The following is a 27,595-nucleotide window of genomic DNA, read 5'->3' as shown; positions in this document are numbered from 1 at the left end:
GCAATGGTCTTAACGACCCCTAAATGTTTCTACCTGCTACTTCTATCTAATGCTCCTACCATTTTGCCACAATAAAATGGGGAAGGTGGGCTAGCGCATAGTGCTCACTCCAGGAAAATCTTAAGAGTTATGAAGAATGAGCTGTTAGTTAAGTGTTGTCAACTTGACAACCAGGAAGAGCTGGCTCACTATGTAGTTGTCACTAACTCTACTGATACCCAGGCAGGTAGTACTAGTTATATACCTCCCTGGTTACTGGCTGCCTTCCAATTACTACCTACACACTAGCTGTGAACACTTCTCCTTTTGCCCTCTTTAACAATGTTCCCATTTGTTTTCTTGTCCTTTGCACATTATCTACCTCCTTCCAAAACATTTTCTTATTCTACCTAAAATTTACTGATACTTGCTCACCCCAAGTCTCATTTGCCCTCTTTTTTTTTTCAGCCCCTGTACTTTCCTCTTTACTTCCTGGTGCTTTCTCTCATACATCTCCTAATCATTTCCACTCCTTCTCTGTGAGTTCTGCCCAAGTACCTTTCTTTTCTCTTTCACTAACGGCTTTACTTTATCATCCAACCACTCACTACACTTTCTAATCTGCCCATCTTCCACCTTTCACATGCCACATGTATCTCTTGCACATGCCATCACTTCTTATCTAAATGCCGTTCATTCCTCAACAAATATTCTCCACAGATAGTGATCAGATATCCCACCAGCTGCCCCTTTCAACACATTTTCATCCAAAAATCTCTCCTTTACGTGAACTGTCTATTAATATGTAATCCAATAGGTCCTGCTGATAATCTCTCCAACTCAAATATGTATATTTGTGTATATCACTCTTTTTAAACCAGGTATTCCTAATCAACAGTCTTTTTTAAGTACACAACTCCACAAGCTGTTCACCAATGAATACCCTATGCACCCCAGTTATACCCTCAACTTAAATCACCCATCCCTCTTACATTAAAACAGCTGACGCACTCATTTGGTTGTTCTCAAAACACTTGCCTCTCATGATCTTTCTTCTCATGGCCAGATGCGTAAGCACTATTAATCACCCAACTTTCGCCATCCACTTCATACCCACATCAATCTAGAATTTACTACCTTGCACTGTATTATACACCCACAACTCTTCCTTCAGTAGCGCTACTCCTTCCTTAGCTTTTGTCCTCTCACCAACATGACTTTACTCCCACAATAATCCAAACCATTCTTTTCTTTGCCCTCAAGAATCTCCCCAAGGAATGTAATCCAGCCCCCCTTTATCCCACTAATTCTTATGGTAAAATGTGAGGAAAATTCATTTGGCTATTTTTTGCAAACTAGAGGAAGCCAAAAAATCAACTGTTCAACGAAAAAGCTAACCTTTGAAAATATTAAGAAAACATAATTAACTTAAAGAAATACAAGCACACAATAAGCAATTATTCAGATCAGAGTCCTTAGAATACAATTAAAGCACACTATAAGCAATATTCAGACCAGAGTCCTTGGAATACAATCAAAACTGAATTAACTCATATTAATCAATTAGTGAACTTGTAACAAAAAAACTAATGATATTTTAGATGAAAAAATAAACAATAATACCTTAGAAAAAAATAATACATGTGATGTAAGGAAAATTAATCTGGAACCAAAAGTAAATCACAAAGAGTAAAAGTAACAGCTGACAGAAAGTTCCCAAACAAAGCCAGAGATGAGATGTTTGAGACAAAAACAGTCAAATACCATAACTGACCAATCCACACTAAATGTGTGAAGTTTTCACAGCCAATGTGCCAGATGATTCTTTCTTTGTATTTTTTTCTGAAGTGCCTGAAATCTTTTCTTATCGTTACCAAATGCTGTAACCTGCTCGCAATACATTTAATAAATCTATAGAATTCCAAAGGGTAAACTTATGAGTATCTTAAAGCACCAAGACCTCAGGACATTTCCCTGGGTAAGTGAAATAACACCTCAAATTGCTCTGAAGGACAGAACTTGACTGAGACACCCATTAAACAGAAGATTTTCAATCAACTCATTCACTAAGGCAGTTTGGTGCTACTGGACTTCACCTGCATGAGTTTACATTGTGAGTGAAAAGACACCTCTGGCAAGGTTGTACACTCTTGTCAAACAACTTCTCACTTCAAAGGAGTTTATCATTTCCCTGCTACTGGAAATAGCTGCAAGAGCCCCTGAAAAGGAGGTCCTGGATAACATGAAGATCCTTTCTTAAAAAAGGGTTTCTGGGGTACTTAGAAATGATATAAACTTGGACTGTCCTAATTTCCACTGTACATCCTGGGTGCAGGATATTCTCAAGTATTATGAAGAAGTATCTCCAGAAGTTCATTATGGTAATCAAAGAAACATAATTTTCTTAATAAATGATCTACAATGCAACCTGGTGCAAAAGTGTTAATTTGAGCAATGCACCTTTAACTTGTGCTGCACTGCTTCCAGGCATATGAGGTACACCAGGAGTAATTTCAGGCATATGTAGTGAGATGTGGTATTTTTTGAGTATTTTCATCACAGACAAATATGATCACTAAGGGTTTTCATTGCCAATATCAATTACCTTCTAAGCATGTCACAGCTTCACAATTCATTATGTAAAATGAAGGTGCACATATCCCACTAACTTCCTTGGCATCACACACACTGGACTGTATATTAAAAAGAAATTCTGCTGTAGGCTGTGAGGGATAACAACACAAGCACTAACTGACAAATATTTTGCTTCAAGCACAGATGACCAATTCAAGAATCATTAACATACTGTATTCACCTAATCTGCAGTGAACAGAAAAAATTGCCAGGTCTTATGCACACCAGCCACAATGAAAAGGTTAACATTTCTATAAGAAAAACCAGATTTCAGAGAAAAACACAAGCCGTCAAAAACCTTAGCAACAGGTTTGGCATTAATATAGTAATAATTAGCCACCTAGATATTTTAAACCAATCCTGTAATTCAATGGTAACTTTCAACCTAAATGGTGATTTTTTTTCTTTTTTTTACTGTTCCACGATGAAATAGTTTCAGAATCCATATGAATGATAAATATGGAATTTAAGTCATTCAAACAACCATATACTACAAGGGGTGACCTTTAAATTCAAAACTGGGTCACTGAAGTTACTGAATTGGTATGAAACCCGAAAACTAAGTTTGAGCTTTTAAGATTTATATACCTTCACATCCATATTCACTGTAGGTGAATCAACATTTAGTACATCTTTATATGTATTATGATTAGTGGTTGAGCACAACCAGTTCCTGAAATCTGGTCCAACACATTCACTTAATTAATATCCATAAATGCTTTCTATTCACATAAGAATAACATTATGATTTTGTAGTTTAACACTGGTAATCCTAATGTTATAGTTTATTAATAATTCAGAAATTCATAGTACTATGGAAAATTCTGTTTACTTAAAAAATATGAAGAACAGACTGTATTTATTCTTAATATAGCAATAAGAAAGGTTAAAATTAGAAAATCAAGGATGCATGAAAAAGTATATCTCAGTGATATCCTGAATCAATGATAAGCATCTAAATAAAATTCTGACTGAAATATATAACCTACTGCAACTGATACAGACATGAGACATAAAATCATGAGCAACATTTTTCCTGAGAAAAAGCATACCAAACCCAAATCTCAATGCATTCCTGTGAACTAAAATGTTATTACTGAGGCCTAATCTATCAATAATCCTCAATGTAATATGCTTGACCAATATGTATGAAGAAAAACTACTTTCACTCTGTAAGCCAATAAATTTTTCTTTAACATAAAAAACAAGTAGAATAAGGCATTACCAGCACATATCAAGGACTGGTTATGCTCATCCAATAATCAAGAAAGTAATGAAAGGGTAAGAGAGATGTATGGAAATAAAAAAGTGTGGCTGAGAGAGCAGAAGATTGTGTGTTGAAATGGTTTGGACATATGGAGAGAATGAGTGAGGAAAGATTGGCAAAGAGAATATATGTGTTAGAGGTGGAGGGAACAAGAAGCAGAAGACCAAACTGGAGGTGGAAGGATGGAGTGAAAATGATTTTGAGCGACTGAGGCCTGAACATACAGGAGGGTGAGAGGCATGCAAGGAATTGAGTGAAATGAAACAATGTGGTATCCATTTCATCGACCAACCCTTAGGGGTGGATGAACAGCTGGGTTGACTGTGGACCAACTGCCATAACCAGGATTCAAACCTATGTGCTTGACCTTGGGTCAGGAACACTACCCACTACACCATGGGAATCTATCTCTCTAATACCATCAGTCCTTCCACAATCAACCCTACTCATATTATCTGCAGGTATTTCATTTCCAACACAACCAGCCCCTTCATTTAAATTGTATTTAGGGGCAAAGACTTGCAAACTTACAAAATTGCTGGAGCCATTATACCATCAAACACACCCATCTTTGTCCTTTCCTTTCATACACTCCTCAATGCACCCAGGACTTTATCCCATCACCTGTACTATGATTTACTTTAGGCCCCATAGTTCTACCTGCTGCTATGTCCACTCCCAAGTATCTAAAGCACTCCACCACATCCCTCAGGCTCTCCCTAATTAAATCACCTAATCTCAAACCCTGCTACATCTCACTATCTTACTTTAATTTACATAAACTCAACTTCTACCCTTTAAACACTCCCCAAAATGTAGGCACCAGCTTCTGCAACTTCTGTCTCAAATTTACTGGCAGTGATGTATCAGCTGCAAGCAGCATCTGTGTCACCTCCTAGCCATCCTCCACCTCAAGCATCCTGGAGAATCACCCCTCTCTCCACTAGCATTCATCAACATTATCTCTCCAATCACAAAAGATTAAAAAGCTATGGTGATGTCACACAGCCTTGATACATACCCACTTTCACTTGACAACACTCACCTCCTTCCTTCCTACTCACACATTTGCCTTACTCTTCATTGCATCTAGCAGCTTTCCCCTCACACAATATATTCATAGCATATTCCTCAAAGTATCTCTCTCAACCCTAACATACACTTCCTCTAGGCCCATAAATTCTACATACAAATCCTTGTCTTTCCCTAAGCCTTTTTCAAACAACATCTTCAAAGCAAACACCTGGTCCACACACTTCAGAAACCACACTGTTCTTCTCCAATCAGATACTCTCTTCATGACATCACTTTCTAAATCACCACTTCCCATACAGCTTAACAGATATATTCAACAAATTTATATCTCTATAATCCAAGCATTTACTTTTATCCCCCTTACTTTCATTTAATTACTACTGGCATTATACCAGTCCTCAGGTATCCATCTTATGCTATATATACAAAAAAAATACTGACCTCACAATCAACAACATTGTCATCTCCTTTCTTAAGAAATTTAGAAACTAAATTCTAATTACAGCCGTTAATAAAATTGCTAGAATTACAAAACAAATATGAATACTGTCATAAATGAATAGGGAAAACTAGTCACATCAAAGCAAATAACATAAGCTGGCAATGTACTGAAATCTTTACAAATTTTGCAGTAGGAAAAATTACATGGGTGTAAAATATTCAATCCTTGAACAAACACTAACTTCCACCACAAACAGGTAATGAAACACACCAGAATGATTGCTTCCTCTGAATAACTACCAACCTGCTACCATGAGTTTAATTAACATTCATGTGGTATTAGTATTAGAAATGCCCTAAACTTCAGTAAAATTGGTTTACCTCAGTATGAAGAATAAAACAATAAACATTGGAGCCTCAGTTTTCCTTACTTAAGTATGACAGAGATCAGGATATTTTGAAACAATAGTATACTTTGATTTAATAACAATAAAAATGAGCCAGTGGATCAACTGGGTCATCATCATCACCACGTGTGGGTAGCAAGCTACACAGCCTTTGCATGTTGTCATGGTCACACACTTGCATTGTTGTCATGGATTCCAAACACAACATGAGATTTAACCTTAACCTCTGATAGATCTTGTGAAGTGTAACATAGAGTAAGGCTAACACTGAAATAAAATTCTGAAATAGTAATTAACCTGAAAAAGGAAAACCAGCAAAGGAGATAGTATGTCACAACTCAGGAACCTATTCTCAAAGATTCCCCATACCAAAAAAAGACCATGTCAAAATATCTTCACACCATAGTGACTTAAACAACTGCTACCAGCTCCCTATGCATTCCTGAACTCCATCCCACTGGATATACAGCCATTTGAAACTACTTTACCAAAGGAGGTAAGTCACATGTCCTCATCTGTGCACTGGAAACCACCCATCTCTTCAACATTACAGAAATCATTTCAATGTACCACAAGAATCTGCATTCCTAAGAGGTACCTTCCACACTGATGACACCCAACACACACATAGGCACAGCCCTAAACTCACTGACCTATGTTTCCAGCTGGTGGCTGTGGTCAGCTTTCTGGGCACTGTGGGATCCCAACAAAAGAGGAGTCAGAGAGGAGGAAGTACAAAGAAATACACAGAGCTCTAGAGACCCATCTCTGATAGGGCACTGTGCAACAGAGAAACATTCAGAAACTGACATGCAGTGGCATATCTAGGGTATGGCAGGTAGGGCAGGTGCCCTGGGTGCCACTCGATAGGTTTGATTTTTGACATATGCTACCCAATTGACATTTTTAATGGTTTGGTTTTGTGAGATAAAAAGAAACTCGCCTAGTTTTCAACTATAGTAATATTTTGCTACTATCAGTTGCATTACCACTTCTACGTTACAATTTTGATCAAATAAGTCTTTAAGTCTTCAAGAGTTTATATAAATTTAAGTTTGGCCTAACTCTTCAACAGTTTACAATTGCACTGTATATATTTCTACATACATCCACTGTATGTACATTTTTAATCAAGCCAGGAGTGCAATTTTAGTGCTTGCCATGGGTGCTATTTCCCCTAGATACACCCTTGCTAACATGTAAGGTGGAGAGATTACACACACTTTGAAAAAGATACATAGACCTAAGTAAATGAAGCTATTTGGAAAACGTTATGGCTGATGATGCTGTCTAAGTTATCTTGCTGAAAACAGGCAATAGTGCCTGAAAATAACATAGCTAAGTGAAACTATGAATTATATCATTCTCATACTGCACATATACATACATTCTATATCCATATATCCTATCTAAGACTGTGACTAGAAATGCATGTAGAGATCAAATATAAAAAACTACACTGTTTGTAAATGAGTACCTCAATACTGTTCCATCAGAGTTTTTGTGAAACTTATAAAGTATTTTGTACTTCCAGCCAATCACAGTAGCCCTGGTCCGACAATGGCATAGCTTGAGTGGCAGGAATTATCACTATTGATAATGATATCTTAGTTATCCTTGGGTTTCATATTTTTCTCTCCAGTTTGCACTGACCAATCCACACCATCATATGGCAAGGGGGAAGACAATGTTGGGAAGACCCAAGTCAGATACCACCACTCTCCTAAGGTCACCTGTAACGTAAAACAAATTGTGAAGACTAAATTTCTTTATTTCTTCTCAGATATTAAACAATACATTTAAACCATTAGAACAAGCTTTTTAACCTTGAATCAGTATTGTTGCTTTGCGAAACAACCTTGATACCATAGAATTACGCCACACCCTATACATACACTTATTCTTTTAAAACATAATTACTATTTCCATGCATGACCAAGGGAGCATTAAGAAGAGATAAAAATCTTTGCTTGGCTATTTCCCATATTTCTTCTTTAGAAAGTAATAGAAGAGGGGAGGATTTCCAGCCCTTCTCTCCAGCCCCTCTTATATGTTTTTTACAACAAGCATAGAATATGAGGGCAACTTTCTTTCTTCCCTATCCCCAGGGATAACACATACAAAACATACATTCGTGAGATAGTGCCAGGAACTGATGTAGGAGGGCTGCATTCGCTCACATTCATTTTTTAGCTGTAGTGTGAAATGCACAAAAACCACATCCCCCTATCCACAACCAGGACTCCATAAGCCTTTTCATGGTTTATCCCAACTACTTCATGCACTATGTTTTAGTCCGTTCACAAAATGTCATACCCTGTATACCACACAGTTCCAGTTCACTCATACTCGTAAATGCCTTTCACCCTCCTACATGTTCAAGTCCCTATCAATCAAAATCTTTTTCATAATCATCCTTCCTTTTACAATTTGGTCTCCCCCTTCTCCTTGTTCTCTCCACTTCTGACACATGTATCCTCCTTGTCAACTTCTCTTTGCTCATTCTCTCCAAATATCCATATCATTTCAGCACACCCTCTTCAGCTCTCTCGACTATACTCTTGTTATTACCACACCTCTTTCTTACCCTTTTACTTCCTACTCAATCAAATCCCTATATATCACATATTGAACTCAAACAATTAATTTCCAACACCTCCATCATCCTCATCTACAGCCCCTACTCACATTCATACTTCATCATTAGCATTACTAAGTCTTCAAATGTACCCATTTTTCGCCCTCTCAGGTAACGACCTCTCGTTCCACACATTCCTCAATGTTCCCAGAACCATCATCCCCTCAAACACCCTATGACTCACTTCTGCTTCCTGTGGTTCCATTTGCTGTCATGTCCACTCCCAGGTATCTAAAACACTTCCTTAACTATATTCTTTTTTCGTACTTGATTGTCTTTCCCGTGTTTGTAGGATAGTGCCAAGAAACAAACGAAGAAAGGCACATCCGCTCACATATATATTATTTATCTATCTTATTTTACTTTGTTGCTGTCTCCCGCATTAGCAAGTAGCGCAAGGAAACAGACGAAAGAATGGCCCAACCCACCCACATACACATGTATATACATACATGTCCACACACAGCGCATATACATACCTATACATCTCAACATATACATATATATACACACACAGACATATACATACATACACATGTACATAATTCATACTGTCTGCCCTTATTCATTCCCGTCACCACCCCACCACACATGAAATGACAACCCCCTCCCCCCACGTGTGCACGAGGTAGCGCTATGAAAAGACAACAAAGGCCACATTCGTTCACACTCAGTCTTTAGCTGTCATGTAATAATGCACCAAAACCACAGCCCCCTTTCCACATCCAGGCCCTACAGAACTTTCCATGGTTACCCCAGATGCTTCACATGCTCTGGTTCAATCCATTGACAGCACGGCGACCCCGGTATACCACATCGTTCCAATTCACTCTATTCCTTGCACGCCTTTCACCCTCCTGCATGTTCAGGCCCCGTTCACTCAAAATCTTTTTCACTCCATCTTTCCACCTCCAATTTGGTCTCCCACTTCTCCTCGTTCCCTCCACCTCTGACACATATATCCTCTTGGTCAATCTTTTCTCACTCATTCTCTCCATGTGACCAAACCATTTCAAAACACCCTCTTCTGCTCTCTCAACCACACTTTTTATTACCACACATCTCTCTTACCCTATTATTACTTACTCGATCAAACCACCTTACACCACATATTGTCCTCAAACATCTCATTTTCAGCACATCCACCCTTCTCCGCACAACTCTATCCATAGCCCATGCCTCGCAACCATATAACATTGTTGGAACCACTATTCCTTCAAACATACCCATTTTTGCTTTCCGAGATAATGTCCTCGACTTCCACACATTCTTCAATGCTCCTAGAATTTTGGCCCCCTCCTCCACCCTATGATTCACTTCCGCTTCCATGGTTCCATCCATTGCCAAATCCACTCCCAGATATCTAAAACACTTCACTTTCTCCAGTTTTTCTCCATTCAAACTTACCTCACAATTGACTTGTCCCTCAACCCTACTGTACTTTCATTACTTACTCGATCAAACCACTTAACTCTCACACCATATACTCTTAATACCTTCCACAAAGCATCTCTATCAACCCTATTATATGCCTTCTCCAGATCCATAAATGCTACATACAAATCCATCTGTTTTTCTAAGTACTTCTCACATACATTCTTTAAAGCAAACACCTGATCCACACATCTTCTACCACTAATGAAACCACACTGCTCTTCCCTAATCTGATGCTCTGTACATGACTTTACCCTGTAAATCAATACCCTCCCATATAATTTCCTAGGAATACTCAACAAACTTATACCTCTATAATTTGAACATTCACCTTTATCCCCTTTGCGTTTGTACAATGGCACTATGCATGCATTCCTCCAATCCTCAGGCACTTCACCATTAACCATACATACAGTGAATATCCTTACCAACCAATCAACAACACACTCACCCTCTTTTTTAATACATTCCACTGCAATACCATCCAAACCCGCCGTCTTGCCGGCTTTCATCTTCCGCAAAACTTTCACTACCTCTTCTCTGTTTACCAAACCATTCTCCCTGACCCTCTTACTTTGCACACCACCTCAACCAAAACACACTATATCTGCCACTCTATCATCAAATACATTCAACAAACCTTCAAAATACTCACTCCATCTCCTCACTTCACCACTACTCATTATTACCTCCCATATGCATATATATGTACATTTGCATGATTGGATGGCAAAGATATTCAATGTATGTATGTATCATGGTGAAGTGCCTGAGGATTGGATGAATGCATATATAGTGCCACTGTACAAAGGCAAACGGGATAAAGGTGAGGCATAAGTTTGTTGAGTATTCCCAGAAAATTGTATGGGGGGAGGGGGAGGATTGATTGAGAGGGTGAAGGCATGTACAGAGCATCAGATTGGGGGGGAGCAATGTGGTTTTAGAAGTGATAGAGGATGTGTGGATCATGTGTTTACTTTGAAGAATATATGTGAGAAGTACTCAGAAAAACATATGGATTTGTATGTAGCATTTATAGATCTTGAGAAGGTATATGACAAGGTTGATAGAGATGCTTTGTGGAAAGTCTTAAGAGTATATGGTGTAGGAGGTAAGCCACTAGAAGCAGTGAGAAGTTTTCGTCAAGGGTGTAAAGCATGTGTACAAGAGAGGAGAGTGATTGGTTCCCAGTGAAGATCAGTCTCCAGCAGGGGTGTGTGATGTCCCTATGGTTGTTTGATTTGTTTATAAATGGGATGGTCAGGAAGGTAAATGCAAGAACTTTGGAGAGGGGAGAGTATGCAGTCTGTTGGGGATGAGAGGACCTAGGGAGTGAGTCAATTGGTTTTCACCGATGATACAGCAATGGTGGCTGATTTGAGCGAGAAACTGAAGTTGGTGACTGAGTTTGCAAAAGTGATTGAAAGGAGAAAGTTGACAATAAATGTAAATAAGAGCAATAAGAGCTTATCCCTGGGGATAGGGGAGAAAGAATACTTCCCACGTATTCCCTGCATGTCGTAGAAGGCGACTAAAAGGGAAGGGAGCTGGGGGCTGGAAATCCTCCCCTCTCGTTTTTTTTTCCAAAAGAAGGAACAGAGAGGGGGGCCAGGTGAGGATGTTCCCTCAGAGGCCCAGTCCTCTGCTCTTGACGCTACCTCGCTATCGCGGGAAGTGGCGAATGGTATGAGAGAGAAGAAGAGCAAGATTATTAGGTTCAGTATGGTTGAGGGACAAGTTAGTTGGGATGTCAGTTTGAATGAGGAAAAATTGGAAGTGAAATGTTTCAGATATCTAGGAGTGGACTTGGCAGCAAATAGAACCATGGAAGCAGATGTGAGTCATAGGGTGGGGGAGGGGGAAGGTTTTGGGAGCAATGAAGAATGTGTGGAAAGGAAGAATGTTATCTTGGAGAGCAAAAATGGATATGTTTGAAGGAACAGTAGTTCAGGTAATGAATAAATTAGCACAGGTCCAATGGTACACTCAATGAGGTGGCTATGGCAATAGATTCTCCATAACTAGTGAACTCCATGGCTGCTTCTCAGCCTTTAAAGCCTCACCCTTAACAAGCCATTAGCAGGGGGAAACAGTAACACAGCATTTGCAAAGGCTCCTACCTAATGTTCCTATTGACTATTTCTACCTCATGCTCCTGCCTAAATGTTCCCACCTACTGCTTTTATCTATTGCTTCAATCATTTAGCCAAAAGGCAGGGCTAATGCATATTACTCACTGCAGGAATTCTAGAGTTACAAAGAAGAAGCCATGTGAGTTAAGTGTTGTCAAGAGTTATATATGACAAGGAGAGATTGTAAGTTTGCGGACAGAACAACAGTAGTCCAAGAGTTGGGGAAGCAGAAAGAAAAGACAGCTAACTGGGTCAGTGGAGTGTTACCTGACTACCACTAAAAAGCTGGTTCACTATGCAATCATCACCAACCCTTCCAATACCTAGGCAGGTGGTACTGATAATATACCTCCCTAGTCCTTGTCTGCCTACCAACTACTATCTACCAATTACTTCTCTGCTACCTATTTATATATGATAATAAGGGATTCATTTTCTTGAAATTATAAATCAAGGAAAATTAGACTATCTATAATGACACAAGCAATCCAGGTAAGGTATATGAAAACCCAACCCGAGGTGTCCCAGAAAACAAGGTCCTCTAAATATAATACTTTTTTCTTCAAATGAAAGTTTGATTTGGTCAGGGAAAAGGTTGTCCCTATCCAATAAGGGATGCCCAGTTCCCCTATGCCTCTACATGTGGCAATGGTTAAGGTGTGAGATTACCAGATTAATATATTAGATGATTCTAACCCACCCACTGTGCTTGGGGGATGATCTACAAGTTGCCCCCAGTGTTTCTAACCCTATGGAAAAAACTCTAGGAAACAGAAAAAATTCCTTTCCCCTCACACTGAACTACAGGAGCTTCTTGTCTACTAAAATGCCAGTCAAGGTTTCAAACATATACAGCTGAAGGCTTGACTGAGTCACTCAACTGTGATTGGTAGAGAATAAGGGCTTGTGCATTCCCTGTGCAGGGCCTATGCCCTAAAAACCTCTAATGTAAAGAAAGGAAAACAACCTATCCAGGTTACAATCAAGAGTAGAAGGGTAGGAGGGGATGGTCATCCCTATAAAAAACGGTAACATGTACCATATGTACAGTGATGAATTTATAACAGTACAATATATTTCAAAATATACACTGTACATATATAGACTATACCCTAAGGAAATCACAGAAGGATGCTTATTTTTGTCAGGATGGAAGCCAGAAGAAAGATGGTAGACGATATGACCCAATCATGTATTCAGACAATTATAAGGCAAACAGTATGACCAGAGGGTTTGCTGGGAGAACAATGGTGTCATCACTGGATGGATGTTGCTCATTTTCAGGGTAAACCTGGTTCATGATGAAGGTTTCAATTACTGAAAGGTGGTTAGCTGGTGGGGTGAGATTAAAGGGGTTAGGGGGTTTCTATCCCTCTGGGATCTTAAAGAATCTTTCACAACTAGCAGCAATGACCAACTCTTAAGTATAAATGTTTAACAGTTCCTGAGGAAGTGCAAACTTTGCCTTCTAAAAAGATACATGCAGCGCCTGCTAGAAAAGACATGAGAGGACAGAAAAATCTAAAGTCCACTAACAGATGGAAAGAAATAGACATCATAATGGACCATCCTTGAGATGCCAATGGCCATGAGGTAGAAATACCTGAGCTAAATTACTTGGCAGTCATAATAAAACAACTGTATAAAGCAGTTTTACAAAGGTGATGAAAAACTACTGACATAAACTACACTTACCTTTATATTAAGATCTCTTCCATAATCATACTTTTGGCCTTTGCGACTATTGTTTTCATGGGTGGTCATATTAGATACAAGAAGTCCTGTGTAGTAATAAATAAGAACAGACATGAAGAGAAAGCCAATGACATTTATGGAAAACAGGAAAGCATACAAGGTGTCCAATGATGGTTCCCACAACAGCCACACACCAGGCAATATGAGACGCACCAGAGCCCACAGGTTGAATCCACCTGCAAAGTAATCAATTAAATTTTTGAAATAAAGCATGTAGTACTGGAAATAGATTTTCAATAAAAATCTGAACAACTCATACGTCTAGCGTTGCCTTCCTTCCTTATGTTAATTATCATACAAGAAAAATGATTAAATTCCTGAATTTTACAAGCTTCAATGTATTTGTTCACACCTACATTTTCGTCTAATTTCCTTCAACAACTGATCTAACTTTGAATTTCTTGTATGTATTTCTCATTACAATTTTGTTTAAACTTTTGACTCTTTTCATCATATGCTAATTACAGTAGTATCAAAATGACATTAATACCTTAAACTCTTTGTCTGTATCTACTTAAATTTTTTTAAAATCACCTATTAAACCCATATAGCTGAAAAGCGACATGTTATTATGGATGGTATGCTTCGGCTATTACTTTATGTTCTGTCAAAGTACCACACATGTAAATCCTTTTTCAAACCAGAAATATTGCCTCCTTATCAAGTGCAAACTTGACTGAGCTTCATCATGTTTTCCTACTGTTAGTACAAAACTTTCTTGTAATCTATTAAGATTTTCAGTACCCACATCCCTCTTATTGTACCCTGAAGAATCTAAAAAAAAAATGAAGTTTCAAAATATACATTCATTTTCTTGATCCACCCTCTACATTGTAAAATAATGAATACAGATGTAATATTCCTAAGTGGTTATAAATATAGTATTTCATCAGAAAGGGGAAGGGTGTTGGCAGGGAGTGATACATGATCCTGCAGGGAGGGGTCAAATTTTACAAGGGCCTTTACACAGTGTTGTGAAGAATCTATCTGTAATAATAGTTTATCATTACAAACTTGCGTTACAAAAGAAAACTAAATCACCTATAAGAATAATATTTTTTCAGTTTTGTTAGGGACGTAATTTATGAAGAACTAGCTTGAAAATTCTGTTCACAACTGATATACAAGCAAGTTAACTTTACCAAGATTCACAACTAAGTCATTTCCAAGATTTATTCACATTAAAATCTATAATTACAAGTCTGATATATTTTGAGATGCAGTATTACCAAAACTTCTGGACACTGGCTTGATGAACAAACAATTTATAAATTGAGTGCCTATCTTTACTAGGCTTTAACATAATTCCATCTAATAAGCACTTAGTATAATTCATTTTGTATCAATACTAATGACCTTTCTTTGAATACAAATATTTGCAGGACCAGAGAAATGGTTTCATTCGGGGATGAACAAAATGTGAACATAAGGAAGAGCGATAAAAAGTGAGAAAAGAGCTCCAAATATAATCAATGTATAGCAAATGATGATAGAAATGAAAGCACTATACACCCTAATGTCTCTTGTCTGGCAACCCTGGGGATAAAGAGTTGCTGAACAACAAATGATGTCACATTATGGGTATTCAAAATGACAAGGGAACTTGATGGCAGATCAAATAAATTATAACTTAACCTTTGGAGTTGCTATTTCCTAGCTTTTCAATAACCTTGCTGGTACTGATCTTGTCACTGTTTGTGGGCATTGCTATGTCAAATACATTTCTGCCTTTCACTGGGTCTGTGGATGGTATGGGAGTGACTTGAGGATGGTTTTCATTTTCCCAATACATATATCGTAAGTTTAAACAATGCAACTGTAGTTTCTTAGGCAAGGATTAGCTTTAGCTACATGATGAATTTACTTAGGAAAAGATAAAAAAATATCATATCAACAAAATTGTTACCCTTATTAGAGAGGTATTAGACATCAAGTAATCATGAAAAAATAGAGAACTCACAAAAGAATGCAGGTCACTGATGCTATGGAAAAAGTGTGTGGTAAAAGCAGGAAATATAAGCAAAGAGAGAGACAACAACAATCAGCAAAATTCAATCAGATTTAACAAAGATATTTGAGTATGAGGTGACATTTACCTAAGTAAGAAAAGTCCAGGGCACTTATCTTAATTCTGTTTGAACTTTTTGTCATTAAAATATTTTTGTTCATACTTTATCACGTCGAAATATGATTTTCTAGATTCAAGCTAATCATGAATGGCTCTTTTGATAACCAAACATAGCTGGCATCATATTACGGTAAAGAAATTCAATAGTAGAGCTGAAAATCTGCAAACATCTGATGCACACTTGATCCACGGTGAGACACCAGAAAAAGATACCATGTACGACCTTATCATAGATGAGTGTTTTCTATTAATTCTTTTCAAGTAATGACATTAACTATCTGTCTATCATAAGGTTTCGTAATGATATTAACTATCTGTCTATCATAAGTTTTCTCCATCATTCTTAAAATAATCAAATGGATCCATTGCCAATTCATCCTATTGTATACAATATTTGGTGTTCCATCTTCATACATGACAGCTACAGACTGAGTGTGAATAAATGTCACCTTTCTTGTCTGTTTCCTGGTGCTACCTCACTGAAGCGAGGGGTAGCGATGGTGTTTCCTATGTGGCAGGGTAGTGACAGGAATGGAAGAAGGCAAGCAAGTATAAATATGTACACGTGTACATATGTATAAATCTGTATATGTGTGTGTATGGGCATTTATGTATATATATGAGTATATGAGTGGATGGGCCATTCTTCGTCTGTTTCCTGGCACTACCTCACTGATGCAGGAAACGGTGATTAGGTATAATAATGGTAATATACAAAGGTATATACATAAACGCCCAAACACGCACATATACATACCTATGCATCTCAACGCATACATACATATACATACACAGACAAATACATATATACACATGTACATATTCATACTTGCTGCCCTCATCCATTCTCAGTGCCACCCCGCCACACATGAAATGGCACCCCCCTCCCCAAGCGTGCGAGGTAGCGCTAGGAAAAGACAACACAGGCCACATTCACTCACACTCAATCTCTAGCTGTCCAGTGTAATGCACCGAAATCACAGCTCCCTTTCCATATCCAGGCCCCACAAAACTTTCCATGGTTTACCCCAAACACTTCACATGCCCTGGTTCAATCCACTGACGGCACGTCGACCCTGGTATACCACATTCTTCCAATTTGCTCTATTCCTTGCATGCCTTTCACCCTCCTGTATGTTCAGGCCCCCATCACTCTAAACCTTTTTCACTCCATCCTTCCACCTCCAGTTCGGTCTTCCACTTCTCATTCTCTCCACCTCTGACACTTATAACCTCTTTGTCAAGCTTTCCTTACTCATTCTCTCCACATGGCCAAACCATTTCAACACACCCTCTTCTGCTCTCTCAGCCACACTCTTTATATTACCAAGCATATCTCTTACCCTTTCATTACTTACTCGATCAAACCACCTCACATCGCATATTGTCCATAAACATTTTATTTCCAACACATCCACCCTCCTCTGCACAACCCTATCTACAGCCCATGCCTCAAACCATATAACATTGTTTGAACCACTATTTCTTCAAATATACCTATCTTTGCTCTACGAGATAACATTCTCACCTTCCACACATTCTTCAACGCTCCCAGAACCTTCGCCTCTCCCCCACCCTGTGACTCACTTCTGCTTCCATCCGCTGCTAAATCCACTCCCAAATATCTAAAACACTTCAATTCCTCCAGTTTTTCTCCATTCAAACTTACCTCCCAATTAACTTATGCCTCAACCCTTTTTTTTTCTTTCATACTATTCGCCATTTCCCGTGATAGTGAGGTAGCATTAAGAACAGAGGACTGGGCCTTTGAGGGAATATCCTCACCTGGCCCCCTTCTCTGTTCCTTCTTTTGGAAAATTAAAAAAAAAAAAAAACGAGAGGGGAGGATTTCCAGCCCCCGCTCCCTTCCCTTTTAGTCGCCTTCTATGACACACAGAGAATACGTGGGAAGTATTCTTTCTCCCCTATCCCCAGGGATAAACCCTACCGAACCTAATACCCTTGCTCTTATTCACATTTACTCTCATCCGAATCAGCCACCAGTGCTGTATCATCAGCGAACAACAACGACTCACTTCCCAAGCCCTCTCATCCAGAACAGACTACATACTTGCCCCTCTCTCCAAAACTCTTGCATTCACCTCCCTAAACAAATTAAACAACCATGGAGACACCAAACACCCCTGCCGCAAACCGACATTCAGTGGAAACCAATCACTTTCCTCCCTTCCCACTCATACATATGCCTTACATCCTTAGTAAAAACTTTTCACTGCTTCTAGCAACTTACCTCCCACACCACATGCTCTTAAAAACCTTCCACAAAGCATCTCTATCAACCCTATGCCTTTTCCAGATCCATACATACAAATCTGTCTGTTTTTCCAAGTATTTCTCACCTACATCTTTCAAAGCAAACACCTGATCCACACAACCTCTACCACTTCTGAAACCACACCGCTCTTCCCTAATCTGATGCTCTGTACATGCCTACCATCTCAATCAATACCGTCCTATGTAATTTCCCAGGAATGGTCAACAAACTTATGCCTCTGTAATTTGAACACTCACCTTTATCCCCTTTGCCTTTGTACAGTGGCGCTATGCATGCATTCTGCCAATCCTCAGGGAGGTATACCACATCATTCCAATCCACTCTATAAGATCTTTGCCCACCTCTCACCCTCCTGTATGTTCAGTCTCCGATAGCTCAAAATCTTTTTATTCCATCCTTCCACCTCCAATTTAGTCTCCCGGTTCTTCACGATTTTGTCTCATGGTCTAAACTAATGTTTTTACAAGGTATGGAAACTATTGGATCATCTGCTAATCTGTCAATCTCTGAAAAGTAATCTGAATATACATTTATTCATAACTGCTGCGGGAACCTTTTCTGAGAGAGTCCTGTAGCCCTAAGGCTACTTTCCTTCCAGTAACAGGGAATGACATACTCCTTTGCTGTGAGAAGTTCTCTGACAAGACTGTACTCCTCATCTTGCAGCCTTCCCAAAGGTGACTTTTCACTTGCAATGTAACTCCATTCATGTGGATTCTGGTAGCACCAATGCAGTTAAATACAATGTGGGTTTACTTGAGACAATAATGCTGGAGATGGGGCAACAATGACATAATTCTTCAAATAAGTTGGCAGTAAATCTGACAAGAGTAACGGAAATTTCAATATTGGAAACAGCATTGGAAGACAAATAAATTACAAGAAACAGTATGATCTATGATGATATCATTCATCAGATGTAGCAATGCTATAGAAATCTGAGTCCATAACAGCAGCATAGCTAGTTGAGTGCAAGCAGTGGAGCTGTATTATTTAAAAAATAGATATAATGTTATGGAGAAGTCAGAGAATGGAGTATGAGGATGTACAGTGTACTAGTAAATAAAATGTACTGTAAAGAGATTGGGTGCTAAAGCAAGGATGAATCTTGATTTGGTATGGATATGTGGAGTGAATGTGAAAAGAAAAAAAAAATGATGGAAAAGAGTCTGCCTGAATGGAGTGAGAAAATATATATAAAGGAGGAGGAAATTGTACGGTGAGAAAAGAGAAGTTTACATGTTAAAGGAGGTGATTCAGTGGAGGAATGTGGAAATGTGAACTGGCTGTGGTTTGAAGAGATTTTTTTATATTGGCTACAATGGAGTACATCAGAGAGTAGTATTGTATGTATAAAACTTATACAAAAAAAGGGCCTTAAATCTGAGAATAGAATATATTGGAACTACTGGAGCATGTATTTTCCGGATTCAGTAGCTCCTCATATATAACATATACTCGAAAAATCCATGCCATGATCAAATGTTATCTTCTTTGACATCAACTATATCACACAGGACTGAGAAAAACAGGTTTCTTATGGTGTATCATCTGATCTTTACTATAAATTCTTGAAAACCAAGGGCAACTGACAAATTTTCAATGCAAATTAAGATACCCAAGGCATATGTTTGACCATCTTAAAATCAAATGTTTATGTGTAAATCTTGGACAATAAAAGAAATATCAAATTACTTGATAGTCCTTAATCACTGGTGTTCTCAGTGATTACAGCACACAACAGAGATTACTGATTTCAATCGCAATTCTGTAATGTTTGTCCTCTTTAAAGGTTTTCTACTTTTCTATGTTTGCACTGTCTTTCTTATTTTCTCCTAAATATTCTGTAAATAGATTTCTTCAGTTCCCATTCTTCCCAATCCTTCCTCTTTTGATTTAACTGTCATAAGAATTCACTTGCATTTCAAGCGTTATGCTATTCATTACACCAAGAAAATATTTTGCATTTCAACTCACCTACATATGGCCAAATGAAGCAGGCATTCAGACAGGAGCAATAGAGTGTTGATCCCCACATCAGGAAAAGGAATATATAAAAATATCTATGGTTTCCAAGTCCAACACAACAACCAGTGAAAACACAATGATGTTCTTTCTTCAAAATACACACATCGCAGGTATTACAGTGGCGAGACCGAGGTGGTGCAGTGCTTTCACATTTAGCACAGACATGCCAACCTGGAGGGATCTGGTAAAATTTCATCAATAAGACTCTGAATCTTAAGCTTGAATGTGTAACAAAAAAATCACAAAGTTAACTACTTTTAATAAATGAGGTACTGTAAATCTATGACAAAACTCAAAATACAAGAACAGCCTAATAAAAGTTAAGGTTATATCAAAAACATACATACATACATACATACATATACACACAAAACACACACACACATATACATATCATATTTCATTGATTACACTTGATTGCCATTTCCTGCATCCATGAAGTAGTGCCAAGAAACAGAACTTTCTGGTGAGTTTTTTATTAAGATATTCTTTATAGTATTCTTAGTGCTGAAGGCTACATTTACATTAAAGGATCTTCTGCACATGCCATCACTGCTTCTCTAAATACATCCCATTCCTCACCCACTCCCTGCACATCATTTGCTCTCCCCCTTTGCTATTCTACCTCAATCCCTCCTAGTATTTCCTCATACAAGTCTCCTTTTCAAGCTCATTTACTCTCACCACTATTTTCTCTCCATTTTCTTTTCTCTTTTGAAAACCTCTACAAATCTTCACAAATGGTGATCGGACATCCCATCTGTTGCCCCTATTAACACAATAACATCCAAAAGTCTCTCTTTTACACACCTATCAATTAACAAGTAATCTAATAGTGCCCTTTGACCATCTCTCCTACTCACGTACGTATACTTATGTATATCTCTCTTTCTATATACCAGGTGTTCCCAATCACCAGTCTTTTTCCAGCACACAAATCCACTTGCTCTTCACTATTTCCATTCACAACACTGAATACCCCATGTACACCAATCATACCCTCAACTGTCACATTACTCACCTTCACATTTAAATCATTCATCACTAATACCCAGTCTCATGCACCAAAGCTGCTGACACACTCACTCAGCTGCTCCCAAAACACTTGCCTCTCATGATCTTTCTTCTCATAACCAGGTGCATAAGCACCAATAATCACCCCTCTCTCTCCATCCACTTTCAGTTTTGCCCATATCAATCTAGAATTTACTTTCTTACACTCTATCACACACTCCAACAACTTCTGCTTCAGGAGTATTGCCACTTCTTCCTTAGCTCTTGACCTTTCACCAAACTCTGACTTTACTCCCAAGACTATTCCAAACCACTCTTCCCCTTTACCCTTGAGCTTCATTACACTCAAAACCAAAACATCCAGGATTCTTTCCTCAAACATTCTACCTATCTCTCCTTTCTTCTCATCTTGGTTACATCCACACACATTTAGACACTCCTTCTTGTGTTTCCCTTTTTAGAAATTGAAATACAAGAAAAAAAAAAAGGCGGGGTGGGGGGTTGCAGCCCCCTGCTCCTGCCCTCTCAGTTGCCTTCTATGACAAGCAGGGAATATGTGGGAAGTATTCTTCCCTCCTTATCCCCAGGGATATATATATATATATATATATATATATATATATATATATATATATATATATATATATATATATATATATATATATATTTTTTTTTTTTCATACTATTTGCTATTTCCCGCGATAGCGAGGTAGCGTTAAGAACAGAGGACTGGGCCTTTGAGGGAATATCCTCACCTGGACCTCTTCTCTGTTCCTTCTTTTGGAAAATTAAAAAAAAAAAAAAAAAACGAGAGGGGAGGATTTCCAGCCCCCCGCTCCCTTCCCTTTTAGTCGCCTTCTACGACACGCAGGGAATACGTGGGAAGTATTCTTTCTCCCCTATCCCCAGGAAATATATATATATATATATATATTTTTTTTTTTTATACTTTGTCGCTGTCTCCCGCGTTTGCGAGGTAGCGCAAGGAAACAGACGAAAGAAATGGCCCAACCCCCCCCATACACATGTATATACATACGTCCACACACGCAAATATACATACCTACACAGCTTTCCATGGTTTACCCCAGACGCTTCACATGCCCTGCTTCAATCCACTGACAGCACGTCAACCCCGGTATACCACATCGCTCCAATTCACTCTATTCCTTGCCCTCCTTTCACCCTCCTGCATGTTCAGGCCCCGATCACACAAAATCTTTTTCACTCCATCTTTCCACCTCCAATTTGGTCTCCCTCTTCTCCTTGTTCCCTCCACCTCCGACACATATATCCTCTTGGTCAATCTTTCCTCACTCATCCTCTCCATGTGCCCAAACCACTTCAAAACACCCTCTTCTGCTCTCTCAACCACGCTCTTTTTATTTCCACACATCTCTCTTACCCTTACGTTACTCACTCGATCAAACCACCTCACACCACACATTGTCCTCAAACATCTCATTTCCAGCACATCCATCCTCCTGCGCACAACTCTATCCATAGCCCACGCCTCACAACCATACAACATTGTTGGAACCACTATTCCTTCAAACATACCCATTTTTGCTTTCTGAGATAATGTTCTCGACTTCCACAGATTCTTCAAGGCCCCCAGGATTTTCGCCCCCTCCCCCACCCTATGATCCACTTCCGCTTCCATGGTTCCATCCGCTGCCAGATCCACTCCCAGATATCTAAAACACTTCACTTCCTCCAGTTTTTCTCCATTCAAACTCACCTCCCAATTGACTTGACCCTCAACCTTACTGTACCTAATAACCTTGCTCTTATTCACATTTACTCTTAACTTTCTTCTTCCACACACTTTTCCAAACTCAGTCACCAGCTTCTGCAGTTTCTCACATGAATCAGCCACCAGCGCTGTATCATCAGCGAACAACAACTGACTCACTTCCCAAGCTCTCTCATCCCCAACAGACTTCATACTTGCCCCTCTTTCCAAAACTCTTGCATTTACCTCCCTAACAACCCCATCCATAAACAAATTAAACAACCATGGAGACATCACACACCCCTGCCGCAAACCTACATTCACTGAGAACCAATCACTTTCCTCTCTTCCTACACGTACACATGCCTTACATCCTCGATAAAAACTTTTCACTGCTTCTAACAACTTTCCTCCCACACCATATATTATTAATACCTTCCACAGAGCATCTCTATCAACTCTATCATATGCCTTCTCCAGATCCATAAATGCTACATACAAATCCATTTGCTTTTCTAAGTATTTCTCACATACATTCTTCAAAGCAAACACCTGATCCACACATCCTCTACCACTTCTGAAACCACACTGCTCTTCCCCAATCTGATGCTCTGTACATGCCTTCACCCTCTCAATCAATACCCTCCCATATAATTTACCAGGAATACTCAACAAACTTATACCTCTGTAATTTGAGCACTCACTCTTATCCCCTTTGCCTTTGTACAATGGCACTATGCACGCATTCCGCCAATCCTCAGGCACCTCACCATGAGTCATACATACATTAAATAACCTTACCAACCAGTCAACAATACAGTCACCCCCTTTTTTAATAATATATATATATATATATATATATATATATATATATATATATATATATATATATATATATATTGGGAGGTGAGTTTGAATGGAGAAAAACTGGAGGAAGTCAAGTGTTTTAGATATCTGGGAGTGGATCTGGCAGCGGATGGAACCATGGAAGCGGAAGTGGATCATAGGGTGGGGGAGGGGGCGAAAATTCTGGGGGCCTTGAAGAATGTGTGGAAGTCGAGAACATTATCTCAGGAAAGCAAAAATGGGTATGTTTGAAGGAATAGTGGTTCCAACAATGTTGTATGGTTGCGAGGCGTGGGCTATGGATAGAGTTGTGCGCAGGAGGATGGATGTGCTGGAAATGAGATGTTTGAGGACAATGTGTGGTGTGAGGTGGTTTGATCGAGTGAGTAACGTAAGGGTAAGAGAGATGTGTGGAAATAAAAAGAGCGTGGTTGAGAGAGCAGAAGAGGGTGTTTTGAAGTGGTTTGGGCACATGGAGAGAATGAGTGAGGAAAGATTGACCAAGAGGATATATGTGTCGGAGGTGGAGGGAACGAGGAGAAGAGGGAGACCAAATTGGAGGTGGAAAGATGGAGTGAAAAAGATTTTGTGTGATCGGGGCCTGAACATGTAGGAGGGTGAAAGGAGGGCAAGGAATAGAGTGAATTGGAGCGATGTGGTATACCGGGGTTGACGTGCTGTCAGTGGATTGAATCAAGGCATGTGAAGCGTCTGGGGTAAACCATGGAAAGCTGTGTAGGTATGTATGTTTGCGTGTGTGGACGTATGTATATACATGTGTATGGGGGGGGTTGGGCCATTTCTTTCGTCTGTTTCCTTGCGCTACCTCGCAAACGCGGGAGACAGCGACAAAGTATAAAAAAAAAAAAAAAAATATATATATATATATATATATATATATATATATATATATATATATATATATATATATTCACTTATTCATTCATCATACTTTGTTGCTGTCTCCCGTGTTAGCGAAGTAGCACAAGGAAACAGATGAAAGAATGGCCCAACCCACCCACATACACGTATATACATAAACGTCCACACATGCATATATACATACCTATACATTTCAACGTATTCATACATTCTGAGGTTCAGTGGCAAAACTACATTTATTTACCAAGGAAAGGAATCTTTTAATATTATTCAAATGAGTTTGCAAGAGCAGCAGTAAATCAATTATTTACAAACCTGTGATGGAAGTAATAATCCTTGTGTTGATGTATCCACAATGATAACTGCCAAAAAATTGCCGATGATATTGATGACAATGTATGTACCAACTATAGTATGTAGTACATTCAAAGTTTGGTTGTATACTGTAGGTGCCACAACATATACCTAGAAAAAGAATATGAATTTACTGCTTTGTATGAAACTTTCCCAATCATACTCCTCATTAGACTACGTGCAAGTCCATATTTTCAACTCAAGTGGAAATATGATACTTAATAATCAATATGATCCCTAAACCATGATCCCTTTATCTTGATTTTAGTATTCTTTGTTCAGCAAAATAATTTTTCTTTATTTCATCTTCCTCCATCTGTCTTATCATCCTCTTTCAGTTCAAGAAAAGGAAACATATATTGTGCATTCTGTAACGACATAGTGTTATCAATAATGAAAAATTCTGAAAATAACTAGATTTGAAACAAACCTCAAACCAGTACACAGCAGGGATGGCAAATGACATAAATACCATGGCACTTAAGTCTGCAAAAGTGCGAGGCATCAGTCTCTTCCTGAATCGTATGCTATACCCCATTTTCACCTATAAAGAAAAAAAAGAATATGTCACACTGATTTCATTTACATATATACGTTCTTAACCAACTAACAAGCAATAAGAATGGCATGAAAATGAGGCCAGTATTTCACATTATTAAGTCTCAACATTACATATTCATATGAGTAACAGTAACACACCATTCTTGAAGACATCAATCCTAAGATGTTTGGATCCAGCATATGTTTCAACTTATATTTTTCATAATCATGAAGTTAACATCTTTCAACATATCTTATATATAACTTTTATGTTACTGTAGCTCTTTCTTATCAAATGTTTATATGAAGGGTTCAGATATGAATTATAGGATCTGAGAAAAACTCTTTTTGGCTAAGATAAACCATACACACCTTAATAATAGTGAGCTTTGGAGACATTAATCTTTTAAGACTTGTCATCCACACAAGCAAAACATCTAAATTAAAGAAAAAGATACTCCCAGTTATCAGTAGTCCATAATATAAAGCACCATATAACTAAAACATGAATTTGAAAGAACCTCTTACATTCAGGAAATTTAAGCCATGAAAGAGGTATTTTGGAGCATTATCTTTTGCAAAAATAAACATAACAGAAGGGAGGGTAATAATGATCGAGAATAACAAGAAGCAAAAGTAAGTGTTACATTGGAAGTATACCAAGACGTTGTTGTCATCCTTCTGTAGTTTGGTTCAATGCTGTGAAAGGAAGTAAACACTAGGTAAACAAACCTTCCAACAAATGACTTCAAACTATATCGCAAACACCGTACATTTAAGTTCCTAATGGAATCGAGGTAAGGATTTTATGGCATAAGTCAACTTCTGTAAGTTTTTGTTACTTTTACTACATGTTTTTCCCATGATAACAATATTACTGTAGAATAAAGTGGGATAAAGAAAATATGGCTCCCGATCTAAATCATTTCTACTAAGTATGGGGAGGTCATTGATATGGGTTTCTTCTCCTTGAGATATTTCTTTGGTGTTCTTGCTATGGAATTTACTTAAGAACCGTCATCTCCCTACAGTTATTACCAAAAATACATTCGCAGCCTTTAATTCTGGTAACTGACTACTTACGATGATAGATAGGCCAGTGTCTATCGTCCTTCTGAGGATTCAACGAAGTATTCTACCTAATTCACGTTGATATGTATATCTAACGATAACCAGAGATATATTATCCAGTGTACTGGTGGTATGCAACAACATTAATGTTTGAACAACCCATCTTGACAGCCAATCAAGTAGCAGACATTACACATCTCTGGAGGGAAACGGCCCCAATATATTTACATTGAATGAGGCCTTAAAAAAATTAAAGATATGATATTTTTCTTTAATCAAAAACCTGCATTAATATAATGGGTATGAAATGATAAGAACCATACTTATCTTTAATACACGACAGTATTTTATATTTATTAGGTTTCGATCCCTATGGATAAACAAAACGTGGATGAATTCAGACCCAAAATTCCGATTCATGTTATGTATGACTACCTTCGTTAACTCTCTATTTAACGTCATCTGGATATAAAATAATTGAAATGTCAAAATGCCAAATTCAAAAGGAAACACGTGTAACTCAGAGAATTACTTAGATTAATACTAAAGATGCTAAGCATGCATTTTGTATCAGGTAATTCTACTCGCGTACTCAAAATGATTTCTGTAAAAACCTATAGTGATCTTTCATTTATATCCAATATATTTCAGGTTTCTATTGGGATGAAATTGTTCTCCTTCATTTTACGTATATTCATGAATTTTCAAGAATACCTATGAAAAATTCTTCATAAAACATGATATATGAAGTGTTAGTACATAGGCTGAACTGATTATTTACATAGATATTTTTATTTACATTAGCCGGAGGAACAGCTGTTTTCTGTCACGTCATCAGTCTGAGAACCATACTACATTAATTTACGCTATTTTCATAAACAATCAGCATTAGATAATTGAGTAAGCTTGATGCTTGTAGTTAGGTAGTTAGTTATGAATTATTTGTACGATGTAACATAAAACTATGAAGTACCAGTGA

At 38.2% G+C, this 27,595-nt stretch overlaps 1 protein-coding gene across 1 annotated transcript; it reads right to left on the bottom strand.

The window, feature by feature from the left end:
- Positions 1 to 3,177: 3,177 nt before the first annotated feature.
- LOC139765011 (probable palmitoyltransferase ZDHHC24) lies at positions 3,178 to 26,833 on the bottom strand. Its single transcript, XM_071692071.1, has 6 exons — positions 26,629 to 26,833; positions 25,436 to 25,549; positions 24,967 to 25,116; positions 20,124 to 20,355; positions 13,663 to 13,898; positions 3,178 to 7,496 (listed from the first exon to the last, which is right to left on the bottom strand). The coding sequence occupies exons 2-6, from the start codon at positions 25,541 to 25,543 to the stop codon at positions 7,371 to 7,373; spliced, it is 852 nt and encodes a 283-aa protein (XP_071548172.1). The 5' UTR covers positions 25,544 to 25,549; positions 26,629 to 26,833; the 3' UTR covers positions 3,178 to 7,370.
- Positions 26,834 to 27,595: the final 762 nt, after the last annotated feature.

Source organism: Panulirus ornatus, chromosome 52 (assembly GCF_036320965.1).
Source record: "Panulirus ornatus isolate Po-2019 chromosome 52, ASM3632096v1, whole genome shotgun sequence".
Lineage (NCBI taxonomy): Eukaryota > Metazoa > Arthropoda > Malacostraca > Decapoda > Palinuridae > Panulirus > Panulirus ornatus.
The sequence above is the reverse complement of the archived record's forward strand: the minus strand, read 5'-3'. Positions and strand labels throughout refer to the sequence as shown.

Excerpts from the sequence above, each read along its gene's own strand:
- LOC139765011 (XM_071692071.1), bottom strand. The coding sequence starts at position 25,543 with ATGGGGTATAGCATACGATTCAGGAAGAGACTGATGCCTCGCACTTTT. Across the intron at positions 20,356-24,966 it reads GATTATTACTTCCATCACAG|ATCCCTCCAGGTTGGCATGT; the intron begins GTTTGTAAATAA and ends AAATTTTACCAG. Across the intron at positions 7,497-13,662 it reads GAAGAGATCTTAATATAAAG|GTGACCTTAGGAGAGTGGTG; the intron begins GTAAGTGTAGTT and ends TTTACGTTACAG.